At 39.5% G+C, this 20,519-nt stretch overlaps 1 protein-coding gene across 5 annotated transcripts in view; it reads right to left on the reverse strand.

Annotated features, from left to right (window-relative positions):
• Positions 1 to 1,240: 1,240 nt before the first annotated feature.
• The window catches only part of TMCC3 (transmembrane and coiled-coil domain family 3), a 397,001-nt gene continuing 377,722 nt past the window's right edge, over positions 1,241 to 20,519 (reverse strand). For all 5 annotated transcript variants that reach the window (XM_007503219.3, XM_001363950.4, XM_056798650.1 and 2 more), the window contains exon 4: positions 1,241 to 6,197. In XM_007503219.3, the coding sequence (XP_007503281.1) occupies positions 5,895 to 6,197 (303 nt within the window). In that variant the 3' untranslated portion in view covers positions 1,241 to 5,894. The remainder of the gene's footprint in view (positions 6,198 to 20,519) is intronic.

Consider the following 20,519-nt stretch of genomic DNA (forward strand, 5'->3'; position numbering starts at 1 on the left):
TTAAAGTGGTTCATTGTTTATAAAGATCTTACTGGGACGTAAAATGTCATAAACCACAGATGTATTTCAGATCTAGTCTCTAGTCTCTCTAGTATTACTGTGGAAACAAATATTTGAAACACCATCATTGAGATCTTAAGAAATAATTATATTATTTATGCAGCATTATCCATTTAATTGCACTAAATTGAGAATTTGTGATCATCTGAAGAAGTAAGTTAGCAAAAGTGGACTACTATGCCATCATCACCTTTTCTATCACTGAACACTGTGCTAGATTAGGGGAGGGGGAGGTACAGAAGGAAAACGAGGCACAGACATTGATCTTCAGAAGCTTATGGAATGTTGGGAGGGGGGGATTCCTTCTTTTCCTGCTACTGGGTGTCCATGCTTGAAGTTTCTCCCTACTCTAATACTTCATCCACTCAGTTGCCAAACTGATTTGTGACTTTCCTAAAGGTGTAGATCTGGACATCCAGCCAGGTCATTACCCCATTCCTCCAAACTCCTGTGGCTCCCTATTAGCCCCAAGATCAAATATAAGATTTTCTGTTTGGCTCTTAAAGAATAAGCCTTTCCAGGCTTTTTATAGATTACCCCTCCCCTCCATATCTTCTATATGTCAGAGATACCAGCCTCCTTGAACTCCCTCAAACAAGATATCTCCCATACCCACACCTGGAGTGAATACTCTGTCCCCTCATCTCTCCCTCTTGACTTCCTTCAAAACCCAGTTCAGATCTTACCTTCTCTAAGGTCTTTCTCCATCCCCCAGCTGCTAATGGCTTCTCCCTCTCAGAGCACCTCCCATCTAGAACTCTGTGTTTATCCTCTACATAACTGGTTACTTACTCATTGTCTCCCCCTTTAGAATATAAGCTTCTGGAGGGCAGGGAAGTGTTTTCAGGCCTTTCATTTTTATCTCTAGGGCTTACATAGTGCCTGGCAGATAGTAGGTATTTAATAAATGTTCATTAACTCTGAGAAAGGTGAGATTTGGTGGGTGCAGCATTAGAGATCCTGTCAAACTCCCTCTGGGTGCTCATTTGTTTTGCTGAAGAGATTCTGAGAGAATATGCAATATTCCACACCCATAGACCTCCCCAATGCTCATATATCTGTTGGTCTTGAATAATAGTTTTGTTTTGCTTTTTCTGACAAGGGAAGGGTAGGAGAGAGGAAGAAGATAGGCGACTAGTTGGTGATGACTGTGGTGTAAAAATAAGACATCAACAAAGCATTTATTTTTTTTAAAAAGAAATTGAACTCTTTATTAAACATCCAAACTAATAATGTCAATTACATTTATTTAAAAAAATAATGGCACCTGTTTTGAGTTCAGTTACAACTACATACGGTGAGGTGAAAATTTACTAAGACTTTACAGATGTTCTTTTTCATGTTGGTTGACATAAAACTTTATATCGTGCTACAGAAAATGGCAATTTGGCGGTGGACAGATCAGACTTGCCAGCCAGGTTAAGAGCTACCTTCACCATCAGTGACTACAACCTTTGCTAGCTAGCATTCTCTTAGACACAAGCAATGCTTCATGGAAACATTTCTCTCAAATTCACACAAAAGAAAACCACACTGCACATGCTTTAAATAAATAAAATTTGCAACAAATAAATCAGGTCTGAAACAATTTCTGTACATATAGTATTTTCAAACATCTTAGAGCAGAGAGCATTTGGTTGATTTGAGGAAATTGGCTGTTTTTGTTCTTCCAGGGGGTTGCCAGTCAGTCTCTTTGTTAATTGCAATGTTTGTTTCCTTAGGTTTCTAAGTGTTTTAGGATGTAGGCAGCCCAGTTCCCTTCTTTTCCTAATTTAAGTTTGCAGGCTGTTAATCACCCAGAGTGGGAAGCAAGCCACCATTTGAAGCCATCTCTCCAGCGAAAACACTGCATTTTAAAATTCATCATGTTTGTGCTTTAACATTAGCTATGGAAACACACATGATGCAGTCTCCAACTTATTGGAAGAACTCTACACAAAGTTAGCCAGGGTGGCTGGGCTCCTAGGCTAGCCTATTAAATTCTCAAGTCTAGCACTGTAAACTAGAATTTAACAATCTCAAGGAATCTTTTTTTTTCCCCCTTTGGGAAAATGTATTCAGGCTCCAGGATGCCAGGCACATACTTTTCCAAAAAAGAAAAAAAAAAGAAAAAATCTGCCGTGAGGGCAGAGAGGGCCCTTTCAAGCCACTGTTGGTAACTCCATGGCCTAAGCCCAAGAAATATGGTGGAGAATGGGGTCAAAGGGTGCCTGCCAAAGTAAATGCAAGGAGAATACTTCTGAGTCATTGGTCCGTTGCCCAATCATCTTCATTTTCCCCCCTTTTAAGCATCAACTCACAATTTCTTGGGGGTAATCTGCTTCTCCTTCGCTGTCAGGGACTAAAGGGTTACTTTTTATAACACTCCCATACACACATCCCACCTCATCCTTTCCCACCTTCTTATTTTTCCACTTAGATTCTAAAGGAAAATCACAAGGAGGACCAATTAAAAGCTCTGGCATCCCAGATCTGAGAAAATCATATTAAGTCTTGGACATTTCAGAGGCAGCACTGGGTAGTAGAGGGGAATGTGGATCAGGAGAGAGGGCTACAAGGTCACTTTATTGGGGTCTTGGTAGAGATAAAGGAGAAAGGGGGCCTTAGGACTGTGCCCCTTATCCCTGGCACAGTAACACTCACCTCCTGCCCTTTTCTGGCCTAAAGTGAGAATGAGGATAATGGTGGGGGGGGGGGCAGGGGCTGGTGAGGGGAAAGGTAAAGCTGGCCCAGGAAGCTTCAAGTTAGAACCAGAAAGGATGGGGAAGGAAATTCTAGGGTGAGGCCACATGGTTCCCTACAGCCTCCTTCCAGGTGGGTTCCAGGCAGACCATCTCCCATAAGCCATTGCGAGGCAGTGATCATGCATACATCATAGATGCACAGTGGTGATTTTTTTTAAAATCTCCAAAGTCTCCAAAGCAAGAGAGCATTGGGTTTCTTGACATACCACAAAAATGTTTCTATCCGATGCCAGAACTCAGTATTCCAGAAACAAACCTAAAGGATGCAGAGGTAATTGATGGCCAGAGGGGAGCCAGTCCCAGGCAATACTAGTAGGGACCAGGCTGGGTCACATCAATAGAAGCCTGAGTACCAGAAGAGAACAGCAAGTACATGTTGTAAGAGTATTTGGGTGAAAATGACACGTGTGGAGACAGCGCAGGGACAAGTTAGAGGGGGTGACCGTGGGATGCTACTATCAGCCTCAGGGAAGGCAGGAGAAATCCAAGAAATCAAACCAAGACCCAAAGTCTTGGTTTTGAAGCTGAGCTCAATCTAACATCTCATTAGGGTGACAATATCCAACATGGGATAGTTCTCTGAAGTAACAGTGCTTAAAGATGGAGAATCTCCCTTCCCTACCCTCACCCAAAGTAGTGCTTTGGTTACTGGCTCAACCTGAACTAAGAATCCTTTGGAAGGCAATCTGTGGGGAAGTATATTCAACAACCAAGGAAATCAGTGAAGTCTACCAAATATAAAAAATTTCCTTAATCCCAAAGATCCTCCTCATCCTCAATATCCTGTGGGCACTCGGTAGTCGTTGTGTTAGGCAACAGAAAAAAATGGACTTTCCTATGCTTAAGACTTTTTAAAACTTACTTCTTACTTGGGGAGATGGCAGGACAATGGCGGATAAAAGGTTAGGCTATGTACATGGAAATTTCTCAATGACATTGCTGTTTAAAATGGATAGTCATTTAGAATGTATTTTTTCCTGATAGGAGTGTGTCCTGTGTTTCTACTAAGGAAAAGTGAGATTTATTAAATCAGAAGGGCTCATCTATTTTCACTCATGTTTTCAATCTACAGCACACCATCGTTCTCCCCATTTAATGGGGATATGATAGGGTGCCAAGAGAAAAGGCTTAGTCATTTTTTCAATAGAACAAATTATAGGGTCTTCTTCTGAAAGTAGACTTGGGATCCTGCTTGTGACATCAGTCAATGACTCAATGACAGAACTGCTACAAATTGTTTATCCCTGTTCTCAGGTGCAGGTGAATACTGGACATTAAATACAGATATGGAGAGGAAACTCTGAAACTCACCTACATTCTCTGACCCAAGAACCCAAAACCTTCCACTTAACCCTGACTTGGTGAATCAACCATTTATCACGTAGACACTTCAGGACAAGACAGAAGTCCTAACACCAGGATGGGAAAGCATCTCAGCTCTTCCCTAGTGTCTGGTTCAAAGAAACCTGACAAATGGGAGACTAGGCTGACCTGAGATCACAGTCACACCTATTTTTCACCAAAGGCTTACTCCATATTCCCTGAAATCACAGTTCACACAATCACATTAAAGGAGAGATTTCCCTAAAAGCAGCTGTTTGAAAAATATTGCACTTTGTTCAAATCCAGGTCATTGAAAACATTTTCAAACAAAGACCAAAAAAAAAATGCATTGATGTTTCAACCATTCTTCATATTAAAAGTTAACACAAATACACACACTCCTGTACACCTGAAGGAAGGTGTATTTTGAATAAAGTGAAGCCAAGTAGAATTTCCATTTTCTTCCCTTTGCTTTTAACATTAAAAAAATTCAAAGAAAGGAACCCTCACCCCTTTTACTCAGAGGCTAAAGAATCTCATGCAAGATGGAACTTTTTAGAATGCTTTAACTTGGATACCATATTCCATATCATACATTACTCTTCCTTCTAATTTTCCACATTCCTACAAGGGCCTTATCAATATGGTGAATGATTTTATTATCCACTTCGGGCACCCTTCACTCATCTACCTTTCCTACAGGCAGACATGACATGATATTGTCTTTTTATAGTTGACCAAGAAGTCGTATTGAATTAAATGTGTCTCTCTTGCTTCCTATAGCAACATAACATCATTCCTATGTTCCAATATGCTTTGAGATTTCCCACAGAGAAAAATAGAAAATAGAAAGGAGACTGCATTTGTCTGAAAGGCTGGATGTCACATATAAACAGGCCAGAACATGGTCACATCAGGGTACTCCTGGAAGAACCCAATACAAAAAACAAATGACTTCCAGACCAAACATTAATTACAAAAGTCATATGGAAATATTTGGCACATTTTAGAGCAGTAAGTCACTAGTCAGTTAATATAGTGTCAAATGGAATGAATAAATCCACTCGTAAATCCTACCATTTTGCAGTTTGAAGGACAGTAGAGTTCCATTAAAACCCTAACATTGGGTGGGCTACTAGTTTTTTAGAAGCCTCTTCAGTAGCTCCATAACAATTCTAATGAATCACTATGGACGTGGGGGCCCTACCTACAGACTAGCTCATAGATTGGCTATCTCTGTAGGAAAGACTATTTTGACATTTCTAGCCTGTGCTCATCTCTTTCACCAAATCAAACCCTACAGTTTCTCTGGGAGGCCTATCAGTGGAGGAAAGGGTTTGCTGAGATACATATTGCCAAAGGTAGCTTTTGAAATCCACTTTTATCCTTCTGCTATTTCCAAATCTTCCTGACCTAGCCCCAAATCTTAAATAAAACCCCAAAAGTTAAATAAAAAAAAACACAACAACAATAACCCAAAGCTCCCTTCTTATGCTGTGCTGGTTTTGCAGAGTGGAAATTTGTTCCGATTAAGGCAGCAAGTAGTGAGGGGAGAATTTTACAAGAGATGGGCTAACTAACCATGGACAGCGACGAAATAGGCAATGTTATCTAGTTAAGAGAATTGCAATTATTTACAGGTTACAGCTTGAGTCCTCTTGAAGCTGCCATTCAGTGTGCACAACAGCTCTTTTGTAAAAATTTGGTAGTTAGTCTCTGTGGAAAAGGTTACTCTCTCAAAAGAATGTGAAGCCAGAACAAATAGATTCATCTTGGTATTATTATCCTCTCTATAGCACACAGAATATGATCCCAGTTTTTACAAAATATGGCGAGAAGCGTGACTGCAAAGAACGTGCCCAGGATATGGAAGCGACTTTTCATCATGGGGGCGACAAACTTGGCGATGGTGGACACACACACAAGGATGACTGTCATGAAGGCTAGGATCACGTTGATGCACTTGCCCAGGAGGACTTTGGCATTCACAGTATCGGTCTGCAAGGCTTGCTGTTCTTGCTGATGGAGTTCTAACTTAGAGATGCGGGTCTGGCAGGACTCCAAGGCTTCCTATGGGGATGGGAAAGAAGAGAGACACAAAATTAAGGTTAAGTTAAACTGGGTAATTAAGACTTTGACAGGGACTGGGGTACATCTAGGTAATTCAGTGGGTTGAGACCCAGACTCAGAGACAGGAGATCCTGGATTCAAATCCTGACCTTAGATACTTCCTAGCCATGTGACCCTGGGTAAGTCATTTACTTCCCATTTCCTAGCCCTTCCTGCTCTTTTGCCTTGGAACTGATACTTAGTATTGATTCTAAGACAGAAAGTAAGGTTTAAAAAAAAAGTCTTAGACCCATATCATCAAAGCAGAAAGAATCGTGGGTTTGGAGTAGGAGAGAAGGCCCTGCCACTGTTATCTGAGTGAGCTCTCTGAGATTCTATAATTTCTATAATACAATATTTCTGAGACTTTATAACTTCCTAAAAATAAAAACAGGGAGTTGATGTTGAACGACCTATCTTTTTGTGATGGTTCAACATCTATAGTCCACAGTTCTTCCACTAAGAAGAGGGAAGTTTGCTTCAAGATTACCTTCTGAACCCAGAATTGGTTGGGGGCCTATGAGAACTATAGATTTAGACCTTAGAGGTCACAGGGTCCAATGATCATTTTATGGATGAGGGATGATAGTGAGTGGAGGTACCAAAAGGTCCCTAACATCTGGGGGATTATAGTATTCAGTAATTTCAGTTGTGTCTGATTTTTCATGACCACATTTGGGGTTTTCTTGGTAAAGATACTAGAGTAGTTTGTCATTTCCTTCTCTAGCTCATTTTACAGTGAGGAAACCAAGGCAAGGAGGGGTTAAGTGACTTGCCCAGAGTCACACGTGTCTAATGCCGAGTTCCAATCTAGAAGAGTCTTGGACCTAATGACCTCATTGGTCTTTCCTATCTCTAAATGTATAATCTTACATTTTACGAGCCTTTAACCAATCTTGGTTCCAGAAGCCAGATAGCAAAAAACACTTCTTCTTTCTATGTAAAAGGGTGAATGTTACACTGGGTGATGGCTGATGGTGATGAATGCTATGAAATCTGCATAGTTTCCTGTCACCTAAGATCTTTCTTTATTGTAAGGTATGGTCCTGGATGGTGTTAGGTGTAGTTCTCATGGGGAAGGGTCTGAAGTGTAAAAAAAAATCCCACCATTAATAAAACAAAAAATACTATTAAGAGATTTTATAGTTTTATTTACAAAACTCTTCTTTTAGCAGATGGTTGTTTGTATTATAATCTGTTAGTTTATAAACTGCTTCAGGGTGAGAACTATCTTTTACTTTCTTTTATACCCTCAAAGCCCAACACAGTGCCTGGCACACAGTAGGTGCTTAATAATAAATACTTATTGACTTGTTGTGAAGCACAGAATTTTAAAAACTATTTTAAAAATTTTATTTTTGTCCTGCAAAATCCATTTCCATATTGGTCCTTGTTGTAAGAGCAAACTCATACAAAACCAGAACTCCAAAATAAAACCAGATATGCTCATGTGAAAGACACTATACTCCAACAGTTCTTTCTCTGGTATTGGAGAGTATTCTCTGTCACAAATCTTTCAGGATTGTCCCAGATCACTGCACTGCTAAGAACATATGTATTTTTTTAAATTTACTAATGGGGGAGGAGTCAAGATGGCCACGTAGAGATAGCAAAAGTTCAGACCTCTGAAAACCTTTCCTTACCAATTACAAACTAAATGCTCCTAGGGGACTGAAAACCAAACCTAACAATAAGACAGAGCCAAGGAACCTTCCTGCAGGACTCAACTTAAAAGGTATGCCCCCCAAAAGCCTGAATTTGAAAACACTTGGGTTGAAGGGGAAGTAAGAAGGAAGCTCTCAGGCCCCTTCCCCAGAGCACTAAGCCTCCAGGGCAGCTGGAACATCTGGGCAGGCAAGGGTGCTGGTCTAGAGGGAGTACCTTGTGGGCAAAGCTGTGCCAGGCTTAGAGCATCGAACACAGGCAGTGGGGAACCAGTTGGAGAAGAAACTCAGAGTGGGCAGCCTAGTTGCAGCAGCTCAGACACTCCATATTGCCCTCCCCTCCAGAGGTTTTGGCCTCAGGGCACATCCAGACCAACCTAGCTGGACTTAATCCCATCAAAGCCTTCAGAGGGCAGGGAAGCTCAAGCTCTAACACCCCTCCCCTACAGACTTAGCTGAAAGATTTGCTGACTAAGCTCCAAGGGTGAAGGCTGACAGAAAAGCCCACAGATCTAACCAAAAAATGAGAGGAGCAAGAGCACAGGCAATTGCAGGGAATAAAGAAGGGGTAAATATGAGCAAACAACAGAAAAAGAAATTACAATCAACAGCTTATATACAGGCAAGAAACAAAGAGCAAACGAGAGAAGGATGAGGGAACACCAAGCCAAAAAAAAAAAAAGAGAAACTCCAGCAAATTGGATACAGGCTTTGGAAGAACTCAAAATACAATTTAAAACACAAGAGAGGCTGAAGACAACTGGGAAAGAATTTAAAAACTAAGATAAGTCATCTGGAAACAGAAAATAGTGTCTTGAAAGCCAAAATGTTAGAATTACACTTAGAGGGAACAGTGACAAATTGTATAGAATGAAATGCCATAATATAAATATGTATATAGATATATGTATGCATAAATACATATATATGTATACATACATATATATACAACTAGAGATAAAAAGAGGTTAATACTAAAAGAAATGGGAAAAGAAATAAAAGGGGATAAATTTATATGCCACAAAGAAGTGCATGGTGGGAGGGGGGAGAATATTAATACACTGGAAAGGTAAAGAGGTTGGAGACAGGAAATACTCAACTCTTACCTGCACTGAAATTCACTCAAAGAGGGAAGAACAATCAAATACATCGGGGCAGAGAATTGATTTGCGCCATATAGGGAAGTAGAGGGTAACAAATGTATTGGTGGGGAGGGAAACAGTACAAGGGAGGGAGAGGGTGGGGTAGTTTAAAAAGACTGTAAGGAAAATAAGAAGGGAATAAGAAGGGAGGGGGATAGAAAGGAAAGTAAAATAAGGGTGGGAATTAGGGGCACTGCTTAAAAACAAAACATTGGTGTAGAAGGAAATAGTGAAAGAAAAAAAGGCAGGGCTAGGAGTAGAAATCAAAATGCTGGGAAATACACAGCTGGTAAACCTAACTCTGAATATGAATGGAATGAACTCACTCATAAAATGCAAGTTAATAACAGAGTGAATTAGAAACCAAAACCCTACCATATGCTGTCTACAAGAAATACACATGAGGAAGGCAGACATGCATGGGGCAAAAGTAAGAGGATGGAGCCAAATCTATTGGGTATCAACTGATAAAAAGAAGGCAGAAGTCACAATCATGAAATCTGACAAAGCCAAAGTAAAAATAAATCTAATTAAAAGAGATAGGGAAGGTGATTACATTCTGATAAAAGGCAGTATAGACAATGAGGAAATATCAGTACTCAACATGTATGCACCAAATGGCATAGTATCCAAATTTCTAAAGGAGAAACTAGTGAAGCTCAAGGATGAAATAGATAGAAAAACTATACTAGTGGGAGACCTGAAACTTCCTCTATCAGAACTAGATAAATCAAACCAAAAAATAAATAAGAAAGAGGTAAGAGAAGTGAATGAATCTTAGAAAAATTAGAGTTAGTAGATATGTGGAGAAAAATAAATAGAGACAAAAAGGAATACACCTTCTTTTCAGGAGCACATGGTACATTCACAAAGACTGACCATGTACTAGGGCATAAAAACATTGCAAACAAGTGCAAAAGAGCAGAAATAATAAATGCAAACTTCTCAGATCACAATGCAATGAAAATAATAATTAAGGGTACATGGAGAGGTAAATAAAAAACTAATTGGAAATTAAACAATAGAATTTTCCAGAATCAGTTAGTTAAAATCATAGAAATAATTAATAATTTCATTGAAGAAAATGACAATGATAAGACATCCTTTCAAAATCTATGGGATAAAGCCAAAGCCATACTCAAGGAGAAATTTATATCCTTGAGTTCATATATTAAAAATTAGAAAGGGCAGAGGTCAATGAATTGGGCATGCAAGTTTAAAAACCACAAAGTGAACAAATTAAAAACCCTCAGATGAAGACTAAATTAGAGATCCTAAAAATCAAAGGAGAAATTAATAAAATTGAAAGTCAATAAGACTATAACCTGGTACTTTAAAAAAAAAAACAAATAAAATACACAAAGTACAGGTCAATGTAATTTAAAAAAGGAAGGAAGAAAACCAAATTGACAGTATCCAAGATGAAAAGGTAGACCTCACCTTTAATGAAGAGGAAATTAAAGCAATCATTAAAAACTATTATGCTCAATTATATGGCAGTAAATATGGCAATCTAGGTGATATGGATGAATATTTACAAAAATATAAATTGCCTAGACTGTCAGAGAAAGAAATAGACTACCTAAACAACCCCATTATCAGAAAAAGAAATTGAACAAGCCATCAAAGAACTCCCTAAGAAAAAATCCCCAGGTCCAGATGGATTCACAAATGAATTCTATCAAACATTCAAAGAACAACTAATTCCAATATCATACAAACTATTGGACAGAATAAGCAAAGAAGGAGTTTTACCAAATTCCTTTTATGACACAAATATGGTACTGATTCCAAAGGCAGGCAGGTCAAAAACAGGGAAAGAAAACTACAGAACAATCTCCTTAATGAATATAGATGCAAAAATCTTAAATAGAATACTAGCAAAAAGACTCCAGCAAGTGATCAAGAGGGTTATTCACTATGACCAGTTAGGATTCATGCCAGGAATGCAAGGATGGTTCAATATTGGGAAAACCATCCACACAATTGACCATATTAACAAGCAAACCAACAAAAATCACATCTCAATAGATGCACTCATTCCAATTGAAAACACTAGAAAGCATAGGAATAGAAGGGCCTTTCCTAAAAATAATAAACAGTATATATCTAAAGCCATCAGCAAACATCATCTGCAATGGGGATAATCTAGAAGTCTTCCCAATAAGATGAGAAGTGGAACAAGGATGCCCATCATTACCTCTATTATTTAACATTGTACTAGAAACACTAGCTGTAGCAATTAGAGGACAAAAAGAAATTGAAGATATTAAAATAGGCAATGAAGAGCCCAAACTATCACAACTTGCAGATTATATGATGGTCTACTTAAAGAATCCTAGAGAATCAGCCAAAAAGCTAGTAAAAATAATAAAAATCTAGCAAAGTTGCAGGATACAAAATAAACCCACATAAGTCATCAGCATTTCTATATATTTCCAACACATCTCAGCAACAAGAATTAGAAAGAAATTCCATTTATAATCACCCTAGACAATATAAAATTCTTAGGAACCTATCTGCCAAGACAAACACAGGAACTATTTGAACACAACTACAAAACACTCTTTACACAATTAAAACTAGATCTAAACAATTGGAAAAAACATCAATTGCTCATGGGTAGGATGAGCTAACATAATAAAAATGACCATCATACCCAAATTAAAATTACTTATTTAGTGCCATACCCATTGAACTACCAAAAAAACTTTTTACTGAAGTAGAAAAATCCATAACAAAGTTCATTTGGAAGAACAAAAGATCAAGGATATACAGGGAAATCATGAAAAAAAATGCGAAGGAAGGAGGCCTTGCAGTCCTAGATCTCAAACTATACTAAAAGGAGTAGTCATCAAAACAATTTGGTAGGGAGCAGCTGGGTAGCTCAATGGATTGCAAGCCAGGCCTAGAGATGGGAGGTCCTAGGTCAAATCTGGCCTCAGACACTTCCCAACTGTTTGACCCTGGGCAAGTCACTTGACCCCCATTGCCTAGCCCTTCCAACTCTTCTGCCATGGAGTCAATACACAGTATTGACTCCAAGACGGAAGGTAAGGGTTAAAAAAAAAACAAAACAAAACAATTTGGTACTGGTGAAGAGCCAGAAAGAAGGATCAGTGGAATAGACTTGGGATAAGTGACATCAGCAAGACAGTCTATGATAAGCCCAAAGATCCCAGCTTTTGGGACCAAAATCCACTCTTTGATAAAAACTGCTGCGAAAATTGGAAGACAGTATGGGAGAGATTAGGTTTGGATCAATATCTCACACCCTAAACCAAGATAAACTCAGAATGGATGAATGACTTGAATATAAAGAAGCAAACTATAAGCAAACTAGATGAACACAGAATAGTATACATGTTAGATCTTTGGGAAAGGAAAAACTTAAAAACCAAGCAAGATCTAGAAAAAAAATCGTAAAATGTAAAATAAATAATTTTGATTGCATCAAATTAAAAAGGTTTTGTACAAACAAAACCAATGCAACCAAAATTAGAAGGGAAGCAACAAATTGGGAAACAATCTTCATAACAAAAAGCTCTGACAAAGGTCTAATTACTCAAATTTACAAAGAGCTAAATCAATTATACAAAAAAATCAAGCCATTCTCCAATTGATAAATGGGCAAGGGACATGAATAGGCAGTTTTCAGTTAAAGAAATCAAAACTATTAATAAGCACATGAAGAAGTGTTCTAAATCTCTTATAATCAGAGAGATGCAAATCAAAACAACTCTGAGGTATCACCTAGCAGACTGGCTAACATAACAGCTATGGAAAGTAATGAATGCTGGATGGGATGTGGCAAAGTTGGGACATTAATTTATTGCTGGTGGAGTTGTGAATTGAGCCAACCATTCTGGATGGCAATTGGGAACTATGCCCAAAGGGCACTAAAAGACTGCCTTTTGATCCAGTCATAGCAGTCCTGGGTTTCTACCCCAAAGAGATCATAAGGAAAAAGACTTGTACAAGAATATTCATAGCTGTGCTTTTTGTGATGGCAAAAAACTGGAAAATGAGGGGATGCTTGATTGGGGAATTGGGGAATGGCTGAACAATTTGTAGTATCTGCTGGTGATGGAATACTATTGTGCTTAAAGGAATAATAAACTGGAGGAATTCCATGGGAACTGCAATGACCTCTAGGAATTGATGTAGAGTTAAAGGAGCAGAACCAGGAAAACATTGTACACAGAGATTGATACACTGTGGTACAATCGAATGTAATGGATTTCTCCATTAGTGGCAATGCAGTGATCCTAAACAACTTGGAGGGATGTACGAGAAAGAACACTATCCACATTCAGAGGAAAAACTGGGGGAGTAGAAACACAGAAGAAAAACAACTGCTTGATTTCATGGGTCAAGGGGATATGGCTGGGGATGTAGTCTCTAAATTAACATGGTAATGCAAACACCAACAACATGGAAATAGGTTTTGATCAAGGACACATGTAATACTCAGTAAAATTGTGAATCAGGTATGGGAAGGGTAGAGGAATGGGAGGGAAGGAAATAATATGATTCCTGTAACCAAGGAATAATGTTCTAAATTGACTCAGTAAATAAATAAATAAATAAAAATCTACTAAGGGGAACAGCGAGGAAACTCAATGGGTAGAGAGCCAGACCTAGAAATAAGAGATCCTGGGTTCAAATCTGGCCGCAGACACTTCCTAGCTGTGTGATCCTGGACAAGTCACTTGACCCCCCACTGCCTAGCCCTTACCACTCTTCTTCCTTGGAACCAATACACAGTAATGATTCTAAGATGGAAGATGAGGGGTTTTTATTTTAATACATTAATGTTCCTAAGCATTTGTCCTTCAAGTTTCCCAATGGAAAGAAAAAATCTAAAGCTTTGATTGTATATATGAATCACTTGAGAGGAAATTTGGACACAGATTATTTAATGATGTCAATCTAACAAAGAAGTCAAAAAGCAAAAGAAGAAAGGTTTGAAGGCTTTAGCTCATTTGGTCCAGTGAAATCAAATGAGATATATATGTGCATTGACTTGCAAATTTTTGAAACGCTCTGGAAAAATAGTAGGTCTGCTTGAAATTGCATTTTTACAAAACTCAAGAGCATTACATAAACACCAAGAGTAGTTATTGTTACTGCTTGAAAGAGAAAACATAATAATAGTCAGCTTTTATAGAGAGCTTTCAAATTAGAAAGGCACTTTCCAAAAATTCTCATTGTAACCTTACAACAACCCTGGGACACAGAGGCTATTATTTAGGGTTGGACACAGAAGGTCTAGCTAGTACTTAAGAGATCATGTGAAGAAGTGTGGAGTGAGCACCATGTGAGATATTTACCAGCCAAGTGGCCCTGGGCAAGCCATTAAATATTTCTGTGCCTTAGTTTCCTCAATTCAAAAATCAGGGGTTTAGATTTCATGATTTCTAACGGTTCTCTTCTGCTTTCAATCTATGAGACTATACAATTGGACAAAAGTCATTTCTTGTAATGAAATATTTCTGGTGGCATTAACAATAAAATTCTGCAATTAGTCCACTGAGGACGTGCTGTGAGGTGGGCCAGCCTCCCACAGGGGATGGGGTCTTGGAGGTGGGATGGTGTTGGCGAAATGATGGATGGGACACAGCTTTCGCATTCAATCTGCAGCACAGGTTTCATTGCTCCACTTTGGCTGAGGTCTGGAATTATTTTATACCCTCATGATCATACATCTACTTGGCACACAGTTTCATTTTCAACATACATGTTTCCACGGAACCTAACAACAGACAGGAAGCCTAGGGAGATAGTCAATGAAACATTGTTCCATGACACAGATATAGGTTAGGGAATTCAGAGCACAGATTTGCCAGAAGTTTTTATGCCTATAAAAGAGGGTCCTATCTAAGTGGGTATGTAAGAATCCTTAGGTTTAATTTTGTAAATGGGCTCTCCTAGTAATATCCTATGGGGACAGGGTGGGACATCTGTATTAACTCTGCAAGCATGTTGCTCTCATCTATTTTTCCTTGGTCTAAGTAAGAATAATAATTATAGCAATTCCAATAAGAAGGGGATGCTAATAATGTAAGTCACTTAGGGGGTTTTCAGTGGGTATTTCTATCCTTCCTGGGGGCTGATTTGTTATCCTCGGTTTTCACATGGACCATGTCAAACAGCGTGGTCTTTATGGCTCCCGACATCTCCCCCCTTTTTTTGTTTTTTTTTTTAATTTGGAGCGACTTCAATTCATCTTGGGCTTGACATAGGGTAGAACCTAGTTATGGATGATGACTGTTATGCAGTCAATCAATCTTCTATGTATGTGACATTCTACAATTTGATTGGATATTATCAAATCACCTAAACAATATTCTTATGATGTTACTACAACAAAGAATTCTGTGATCATTTACTAGGTTTCTACAACACTCTGTGATAGATATGATTAATGTGAATAAAGCCATTTGTAGGTTAGTACCCCTTGACCTGCTGAGAGGATCATTGTGCTTTTGGTCAGCTTTCACTATCAATCATAATTGCTTGGGAGATGAACAACAAAACACCTTCATATCTAGGTGTGAGGACTGGAAAGCAGACCAGTTTTGGGGTCTTCCTCAATTTACAAGTTGTTTTTCTTGTGTTACTTTGAAGTGCCTAGCAATGCTGCTTGGCTTCTGTTTCAACAAATTCATTGGAGTGTGGTAACTGTAGGACAAGATTCATTATAGTACTCAAGCTTTTGGCTGGTGTTTATTATAGGGCCCTGGAGTGTGTCTTGTGCTTGAGAAAGGAGGTATCATGGGCAGTAATTTGGGCTTTAATTCTGTAATTGCAATCTTTTAGGGTAATAACCTAGGGGGCTTAAAGTAGGGTATATATATATATTTATTGATCCTATAAATATTTGCTCTCATATAATTTCTCCTGTATTGGGGAGAGAATAATTATAACAAGTCCATTAGAGGGGAAAATTTGGGGAGAGAAGCCACAGAGGGGGATCAGCAGGGTGCCTTCATTCTGGGGTCTGCTTTGCAGACCTCCTTCCTCAGACTGTGACCTTCTCAGCTGGTTGGGGTATGATGGCCTCTGGCAAGGACGGCATTGACTTGTGTCTTCAGAATTGTATCACAGACAAGGAATTTAGGTTTAGTCCAATCCTCTATATTAGGAGGGGAAATCCCCCCCAAACACACACAAGCTTTAAAGCTAGGGAAACTGTTTTAGAAACATTCACATTTTAACCTCACAACAACCTTGGGGTGGGGAGGTAGGAGCTATTCTTTCCCCCATTTTATGGATGAGAAAACTGAGGTAGACGAAGCTCTCTAGCTCTCTCTCTCTCTCTCTCTCTCTCTCTCTCTCTCTCTCTCTCTCTCTCACACACACACACACACACACACACACACACACACACACTCCATCTTCCTCTATAACAAAACAGTTAAGTGAAGTCAGTCAACACACCAAGTCCCAGCTATAACCTTCTGGACATCTATAATGTTTACCCATTCCTATGTCCCCAAGAAAAGGAAGGTGATCCATTTCTCGTTTTCCCTTATTTTTACAGATGAGGAAATTAAAGCCCAGAGTTTGATGCTGAAAATAATAGAGCAATTCCAAGGCTTTTCCAATGTACCTTTAGACATTCAAATAAAGTTCACAGGTAGCTAGGTGGTGACATGGATAGAGTGCAGGACCTGGAGTGAGGAAGATTTGAGTTCAAATCTGACCTCAGACACCCTGCTTGCCTCAGGTTCCTCGTCTGTCAAATGAGCTGGAGAAGGAAGTGGCAAACTGTTCCAGTATCTCTGCCAAGAAAACTCCAAATGGGGTCACAGAGAGCCAGACATGAGTGAACAACATCAGAGTTCATGGCATGTGTGCACATCCAGATATCATAATAGAATAGGGGTTGGCTAGCTTGAATCCAACCCTTTGCCCTTCCTTTAACAGAGGGGATAGAAGTGAAAGCAAAAAACTCAGAGGGGGGACCACTAAGTGGCTCATGGATCGAGAGCAAGGTCTACAGATGGGAGGTCCTGGGGTCAAATCAAGCCTTAGACATTTCGTAGCTGTGGGACCCTAGGCAAGTCACTTACTCCAGTAGTCTCATTCTTATTGTCATTGTTCTTCTCTTTGGAACCAACATTTAGTATTGAATCCAAGACTGAAGGTATGGGTTTAAAAAATGAAAAGCCAGCAACTTTGGGGCCTTCCTAGCCCCTGCTCTCTTCTTCCTTCAGCAACCATTCCTTCTCCTACTCACTTAGCCCCTCGAGGGCGGGGACTGCATTTTTACCCCTCACTGCATCCCCAGTTCTTGGCGTGCATTAAGCACTGCATAAATGTTTGTTGACTGATAAACCTTTGATTATGTTCAATGCACTGTGATATTGTCTAACCTGTTTACTGAGAGGCATTTGCTTAATAGAGTCATTTTCTGGTTAAAAAATAAAGAGAGCGAGAGCACAAGCTAACAGCTCCAACATTCATTATAATTTTCCATTAAGTGTGTACACTGGAGACCAAGGAGTGGAGTTAAAGTGTTGCTATGGCAACTCTCATTACACCAGATGATCAAAGTTAAAGCTTCTTCTTCATTTCTTCTCATACAAAAGAATCCAGCCAAGGTTTTCTCTTAGCATGTTATCAAATTATTGGAATAACAATTAAGAGTCCTCATAAGGTTTCCCAGGGCTTTCTTTAGGTGTCTTTGGATCTCAGCTGGTCTGGATCCTAACTGGGCCACAAAAGCCAAGAACAGAAGAGCTTTGTCCCTCCAGGCAGCTGGGAGGGACGGAGGGAGGGAGGGAGGGAGGGGGAAGGGGAACATAAAAACACTAGGCCTGGAGTCAAGAAGACTGAGTTCAAATCCTGCCACAGGCACTTAACCAGCTGTGTGACCCAGGGCAAGTCACTGAACCTCTCAGTCTCAGTTTCCTCATCTGTGAAATGGGGATAATAATAACTTTTCCTTCCCCTGGTTGAAGAGCAAATAAGATGATATTTATTAAGCACTTTGTAAACCTTAATTAATATAAAGTGCTATTTTATTATCACTTCACTAAACTTTATTTCCTCTTGCTTATCAGTTTGATCAGCTTCCAAGAACCAGCTCAAATTCAGATGTAAGAATAATTATATAAGAGGGTAGCTGAGCAGCTCAGTGGATTAAGAGCCAGACCAAGAGATGGGAGGTCCTGGGTTCAAATATAGCCTCAGACACTTCCTAGTGTCTGATGTCTAAATGGCCAAGTCATTTAACCCCCATTGCCTAGCCCTTACTGCTCTTCTGCCTTGGCACCAAGACACAGTATTAATCTAAGATAGAAGGTGAGGTTTTTAAAAAAAATGTAACAATAGTAGTTTTAATGAGAGCTAACAATCAATCACTCACAAAAGATTATAGGTGACTTGGAGAAGGTCACAAGTTTGTAATAAATTGCGCACATATTCCAGTTCAGATTTAGGCTCTGCCTGCCAGGCCACAGCTACTTCTCCAGTGGAAGCTAAATAATTTAAAAATGGAGCAGTAGAGAAAAGAACATTGACTAGACTTGAGTTCAAATCCTACTTCTCCACTTGCTGTTCTCTGTGACTATATCCAATTCACTTAATCTCTCTAGGTCCTAATTTCTTTATCTATAAAATGGGAGAACTCTTCAGTCATTTTCAGTTGTGTCTAAATCTCTATGATTCCATTTGGAGGTTTCTGGGAAAAGATACTGGAGTGGTTTGCCATTTCCTTCTCCAGTTCATTTTACAGAGGAGGGAAGTGAAATGAACAGGTTTAAGTGACTTGGATTTGAACTCAGGTCTTCCTGAGTCCAAACCCAGAGTTCTACCCAAGGTGCCACCGGGCTGACTTAAGAATTGATCTAACTCACTTTGAAAGCTTTCTTTTGGTCATATCCATTTGAAATCAGGAGATCTGGATTCAAGTTGCACCACAGACACTAGCTTAATAATAATGGGAAAGGGGGAGGAAATAAATATTTACTAAGCACCTACCAGGTGCCAAGCACTATTTTAAATGCTTCATAGCTATTATCTCATTTGATCCTCACAGAAGCCCTGTAAAGCAGGTGCTATTATTACCTTTATTTTACTTTACGGTTCTGTAGAAACTTGGGCAAAAAGAGGTTAAATAATTTGCTTGGGGTCATCCAACTAGGATAAATTTGGACTCAGGACCCTGAGTTCCCTTCCCTTCTCTGTGACATCTAGGTGCCTCCAAGAAAAATCCTTCTAGATCTCCTTTTCTTCATCTGTAAAATAAGATGTCTCCTAAGATCTGTGATCCTATGAATTTCTCAGAACCTCAGTTTCCTCAACTGTTAAATGGAACAATATGTGCATGTCTTATGTCTCTACAAACTTTAAAGGGCTATGGATCTGTGAGTTAGTATTATTTCTTAGAACTATTTTTGGATGCTTTTCATTGAGGGTTTCGAATAAATCTTGATATTCCCTTAAAAACCTTTTATTTAGTCTGGAGGTTAATGTAAACCCTCAGCCTGTAGCGACGGGCACCCTGGGGTGTATATATGCCTTGGCACAGCCCAGAAGCAAAGGCCTGAAGAGGGACTGAAACTGAGAAGTCACACCATGACTAAGACCTTGCTGAGTAAGACCCCTGACAGTTCCACTACCCACCAACATGACAAAACCACACACTTAGTCATTTCCCTGGCAAGGTTTTCCCCCTTCTAGAGTTCAAGAGGGAATCAGGAATAAAAGCTTAAATGGAATTTTCTGAATTCTCTGAAGACTTTTCTCCTGTCTCTCTGCCTTTCGCCTTCCTCTAAAATAATTTCTAAATGACTGAAAGGAGAAGAAAAGAAATAAAGCAAACATCAACAAAGTCCGATACGAACAACCCAGATGGTCACCACTTTGTGAACCAAAATGGTATCATGTTGGACCCCTATAATTTACCTGCACCCGGGATGATGGAAACAGCATTCTTGGCTACGAGTCAGGCCAGAAATACTCCATAATCACTCTGCTTCCCTGCCTCCTGAGCCAGGGAGGTTAATGCTTTCCACCTCCATAACTGCCCTGAATTCTAAGGTTTTGGTATTACCCAGGGATCTGCCAGGCAGCAGGAATACCAGCTCCAGTGATTCCTGGTGAAACAGCAGACCCCCAGTTTCAGTTTGGCAGACACCGCTCTGGCTCCTGCTTCTCATTATCTTAGAGCAACAGTCTCTGAATTGGGGGCTCCCTGCTTCAAGTCTTTCCACTCTGTCTTCAGTGCCTGGAATGCCTTCTTGCCCAACCCTCCTCTGTGCCACAGAATCCTTTGCTGGCTTCAAGCTCCATCTTCTACATTAAACCATTCCCAAACTCCATCCCCCTGTTCCCCGCATATACTAGTGTGGGGGCTCCTCACCTGGGGTCTGCAAACTTAAAAAAAATTCTGGTGACTAGTTAAATATAATTTGTCTCTCCTTGTTAATTCTTGGTATATTAAATTATTTTTCAGACCTTACTTT

This window comes from Monodelphis domestica, chromosome 5 (genome assembly GCF_027887165.1).
Source record: "Monodelphis domestica isolate mMonDom1 chromosome 5, mMonDom1.pri, whole genome shotgun sequence".
In the NCBI taxonomy this organism is placed as follows: Eukaryota; Metazoa; Chordata; class Mammalia; order Didelphimorphia; family Didelphidae; genus Monodelphis; species Monodelphis domestica.